This window comes from Zeus faber, assembly GCF_960531495.2.
Source record: "Zeus faber genome assembly, chromosome: 5".
In the NCBI taxonomy this organism is placed as follows: domain Eukaryota; kingdom Metazoa; phylum Chordata; class Actinopteri; order Zeiformes; family Zeidae; genus Zeus; species Zeus faber.
Genome location: NC_137192.1, coordinates 12,072,740 through 12,077,847, shown reverse-complemented (window position 1 = coordinate 12,077,847; position 5,108 = coordinate 12,072,740). Strand labels below are relative to the sequence as shown.

Below are 5,108 nucleotides of genomic sequence, written 5' to 3'. Positions count from 1 at the left end.
TGAAATTCAACGTCAAAGGTATTGCTGTACAGACATCGATCTCTCCCACCTAAAAAAACTGTAGTTAGCACCTGGTGTGTAAAATGAAAAAAGCATGAAAAAATAAATACCTCAATTCTGTTGTTAATTTTATACGAGCCCTATATATTCCTTTTGGGTATCTAAATAAAACAGCATTGAAGTTTTACAGTTCTTTCAGGTTCAGTATTCTTGTTCTTGGGAAATTTGATAGATTTAATTTTTTTAAGATTTAAATTTTGAAACGTCGGAGAGAGATGCTTTATCATGTTTTATATACAGTACCTGTAACATCATTCTTTGGCTTCTTAATACCTTAACAGGTAGTTGATATGGAAATCTAACAAATAGATGAGAATGAGTGGTTATTTAAGATTTTTTATGTCAAGTCAAAACGAAGGCGGTACAAAAAACATTTTTATCAGTGAATTGATTGATAAAATCAATTTTATCATTTCAACCTAAATTAGAGTTGTCTGGTTGTCATTATCTCATCCATGAAATCTGAGAAAATTCACACAGGAAAGGGTTGTGATGAATTTCCATGTTATTTTATTCACAGATGAGTGTTTACAGTCATACCCCTTCTTTTTCTCACAGATACATATTTGTTACAATCAATACGTTTCTAAAATAAAAGCAGGATTTTTTTTTCAAAACGTTAAACAATATATAATATATATAAAAAGCAATAAATAAAATGAACAAACAAAAGATAAAAAATACATTTTCCATAGACAGAAGACTTCATATTTTTATTTTAAATAAAATAAAACAAATAAAAGTGGTTTAAAAAAAATAAATCATTAGTTGTATTTTTCCTACTAAAAAGCTCATTATTTTATTAAACTAAATTTAAATACATACAGTCCAATTCAACAAGGGAGGACACAGCGTCTGCAAAATAAAACCATGTAAAATATGTGACTGCTAATCAATATGAAGTATCAATAGTTTTTTGCCATTTGTTGTTTGTTTTTTTGAAAAGCAATATTTTTAAGTAATCAAACTCAAATAATTCAATTAAATTCTGTTGTAAACAAATGCATGCAATTGTCAAATGAGGAAGATGGTTGATAAACAAAATTGAAAAATCTTGTCAGTTGTTCTTCAACACTAAACAGTGCTGTGCTCCACGTATTAGGTGAGGTTAAACACAAGACAGTAACAATTGTAATTCTGTGTATTTGTCTTGCGCCATTTACTTTCAGAGGAAACTTCAGCCCAGTAAAGAGATGAACATGACCACACCCATGAACTGGGTGAAGAGTATCAGAGGAGTGAAGAACGACCAGACTGGCCACAGCGCGATGTTAAAACTGGGGGGAGAAATAAGACACCAAAATCTCATTTAGTACTGATGCAAATCCTACAGTCCATATGTTGAAACAGGCAGAATAGGAAATTCAGCAAAAGCTACTCTCTCATGATAAAGCCAATGGACGTAAATGTGTTCATTCAATTACACACTCCAAGACGGAGTGCAATGACGGACATTGTTAACTTTACCTGCAAGATGCTGCGATGAAGGCCGCTGTGGTGATGGGGGGGACGGCAGGGTATTCTTGGTCGTAGTGCTGGATGCCCTTGTACCACTCAAGGTACAAAATGCAGAACATGGCCAGGGAGAAGCAGATCCCCAGGAGAACCAAACCCACATTGAACCACCAGCTGGAAGGAAAAAACCCAATCAAAACAGTTTCACATAGCAACATAACTCGGCCACAACTTAAGTTTAGTGCCACCACGAATGACATAACGTTTCACGGGCAAACAACTTTTAGGTCGTCTCCGATTTGACGTCCACCTTTTGATGTCGTCATTCTCCATGATGACACGCAGAAAGTCCACGTAGTAGGTCACGCCCACTGACGCCATGATCCAGAACACAGAGTGTCTGTTGACACGAGGGAGAGGTTTTGCATCCTTCTCCTTTTGGCCTAAAAATAAAAAGGAAAATCAAGTAGACTGTGAGAACTCTAACGACTGTGAACGAAGACGGTTTGACTTTTAAGCTACTTTCTTGTGTAGGGTGCAGGATTTAGTGCCTTTGTGAAGCACCCAGGCTGTGGTTTCACCAATTTCTCAATCTCTTATTAAATAGATGCATCACCTTTAAACAGAGGTATTCCACTTGACACAACTTAGTAACTGGGTTATAACTCCTTAGTTGTTAAAAAATCACTTAAATAGGCTAGTATACAGTAGAGGCCAGTTTAGTGATATCCCATTACTGACACCTAGTTGTTGCTTCTGTTTTTGTTTTTTACTTAGAAAAGGTTGTAAATTATTACTTAACAGGCTTAATATATATGCATTTTGTTCCTTGCTCTACCATTGGTTTAAAAGCCATTTAACACCAACAATAGTCCCAGTCACTTATGGTTACTGCACTGCAGGACACAAAGACAATGGTGAACATAATGGGGGTTAACACAGATTGTGCCAAGTGAATATGAGAATTATCTCACCCTGAGAGAATTGCACCTAATGCCCACTTCTCTTGTTTTTGGGGAGCTTTTGAAAGGCGAAATGGATACACTTCTTTGAGATATGCTTACCTCTTGGAAAGCTATTAATCTCTATAATTTAGTGGCTGATTAAACGTATCAAAATCAGTCGTTGGCTGGTGAAGCACGCGAGCGAGCTAGTCCGTCCTGAAAAAAGGGTGCAGGATGAACTCCGTGAACTGAACCGATAAGAGGTAGCTACCCTACACTTCCTAAATTAAAATACAACCCACACCACACAGGTTACTAGGCTTCATTAGAGACCATGGGTGTGCCAGAGGAGCCACTGTTAAAAAAAAAATCCACTCCATGTTGCCTCTATCATAATGCCTGCAGGGCTGACACAGAGTTTGCGTACAGTCAAAACAATCAAGAATTCAAGGACTCTTGTCAGGAAGGGCCTGGAAAGGGCCCCCAGCTAAGACCAGTGATGAAAGCTTTGACTCTCTTTTTGTGACTTGGTTCTTGGGGAGTCACTGTTGTTCGATTTTCCGACTCTTGGTTCTTTTGATACTGCTGACTTGACGCGAACACACACACATCTCTATTTATTTGTAATTTTTTCGGTTTCAATTCAATTACCGATTTGGGCGAAAGTACGCGAAGTGAAACCGTTTGGCCTCATTTTGTCTGCAGTATTTGTGTGTGACTCACACAAGTTATGGTGTGGTATCGGGTGTAAGTGGGTCACGTTTAACACGAATTAAACAAAATCCTGTAAGTTCAAATACGGATGTTTCTGAAACCTGCACAGTCGTGCAATGTATTCTTGACAAACCCGGACCAACAACGATCGCCAGAGAAAATGGAACTCTGCCGATGACGTCTAAAGCGGGACAACTGTACCGAAGTGTGAACGTGTGCTTGGGGGGGTAATGTTTACACTCAGCCTTACTCGTTTCCTCCTGGCCATCCGACTCCGCTCCTCGCGTGAGAAACTCGGCTTCCCGTCTGAAGCGGTTACGCAGAGACGCGAACTCACTATCGTTAAACATGTCCGTCTACTCGTCCTCCTCCCCGGGTCAGACTGGCCTCGACCAGGCGTCTCGCCCGTAGCTGCGAGGCGGCGCGACGGGCGGAAGCGAGCAAACTTCCTGGTTACGTACACGCAAGTGTGACGTTGCGACAAAGCCACGCCCGCCCCCCCCCCCCCCACGTAGAGAATCGACGCAATGCAAAACGTCTCACTGAGCAATGTGAGTTCAATTCCAGGTAGGAGTGTGAATGATCACACGTTTCATGAATATCACACACAAACTGTGGCTTTTTTTTTTTTTTTTGTATTGACAGATAAATAAATAAACAAACATTAAAGTTGTTGTTTTCATTCAAATGAAAATTCCATTAATTTGATAATTTTATTAATCATTATTATTATTATTATTATTATTAATTACGTTGTGCTTATTTTTTGTTTTTCTCTGCAATTTTATGGATTTCTTTAGAGATCTGGTAGGCTTGTATGGTTAACTTTGTTTTTATGTTCACTCTGTTTTCGTTCATCGGGGCTTCCGCCTCGATGGCGCAGGGGCCCCATTGCTTTTGGTAATGAAAAACTGACGTCAGTAGTCTATGCACGTCATGGATCCGCCGCACGCACAGACAAGATGAATAAAAAAGTGGATTCGGGGCGGTCCCAACATGCCGTTGTCCAAGTTTGACCCAGATCGGTCCATTATTGGGGAATAATTTAGTAAAAAACGTCTTTTTTAAATCATGGGGCAAATGCGCGTGGGAAAATGACAACTCGCACAGATCACATGATAGCATTGCAGTCTAATGATTGGTCCACAATCGGAACCTCACAAAGATTGCGGCATGTGCAGATGTAACTGACATCAGACCTTGATGGACGTCACGGATCCGACGAACCCACAGACAATCTAAATAAGATGTGTATCCGGGGGAAGTTCCAACATGGCGTCGTTCGAGTTTCATCCAGATCAGTCCAATATTGTGGAGTTTATAATCAACAATCACTACCTCACCAAGAGTTCAAGTTAACGGAGTACACAGATCACGTGATAGCACTGCAGTCTAATGACACCCAGGTACACAGTAGTTACGATTGGACTTTAACCAAAGGAATATAAGATACAAACTCTTGACCAAAGTTACAAAGTGACAGGTACTATTTTATTACTATTAAACTTTATTTTGTTTGAAAAAAATGAAGTAAGAGTATTACCAGAAGACAATTAGATTAAACAAAGAGCAGCATATTAAACTTCATAAATATATACGCTTCTGAGGACAATTGATACACAAGAGCAAGTTCTACAAATTAAAAACCCAATAACATCACTGTTAGAATTTATAGACATTCCAGAGATATCAATGTATGCAATCTTCATGAATTTTAATTACTGATAACAATAAGTATAAGCAATTACATAACACAAGTAACATGTATGTATTGTGGATGTGTTTTAAAACATTTCACTCTTTTTGTTTTTTGGGGTTCCCTTCCAGATGCCTCAAAGATTTGTTACATTTGTTTATTACACAAAAAATGTGTAGCCCATGACAAACAATTCATTTATATCCTCTCCAATTGAAGTCAGTTAAACAATTTACCTT

General features: G+C 38.6%; 1 protein-coding gene across 1 annotated transcript; it reads right to left on the bottom strand.

Moving 5' to 3' along the window:
* Positions 1-555: 555 nt before the first annotated feature.
* tmem128 (transmembrane protein 128) lies at positions 556-3,568 on the bottom strand. Its single transcript, XM_080001463.1, has 4 exons — positions 3,424-3,568; positions 1,826-1,958; positions 1,528-1,689; positions 556-1,337 (listed from the first exon to the last, which is right to left on the bottom strand). The coding sequence occupies exons 1-4, from the start codon at positions 3,521-3,523 to the stop codon at positions 1,238-1,240; spliced, it is 495 nt and encodes a 164-aa protein (XP_079857589.1). The 5' UTR covers positions 3,524-3,568; the 3' UTR covers positions 556-1,237.
* Between the last annotated feature and the right edge of the window lie 1,540 nt (positions 3,569-5,108).

Bases quoted from the DNA above. Each gene is read 5' to 3' on its own strand.
- tmem128 (XM_080001463.1), bottom strand. From the start codon at position 3,523: ATGTTTAACGATAGTGAGTTCGCGTCTCTGCGTAACCGCTTCAGACGG. The intron at 1,959-3,423 runs GTAAGGCTGAGT...TTTTATTTTTAG, and splicing joins GGATGGCCAGGAGGAAACGA to GCCAAAAGGAGAAGGATGCA. The intron at 1,338-1,527 runs GTAAAGTTAACA...TTCTCCCCCCAG, and splicing joins TTCATCGCAGCATCTTGCAG to TTTTAACATCGCGCTGTGGC.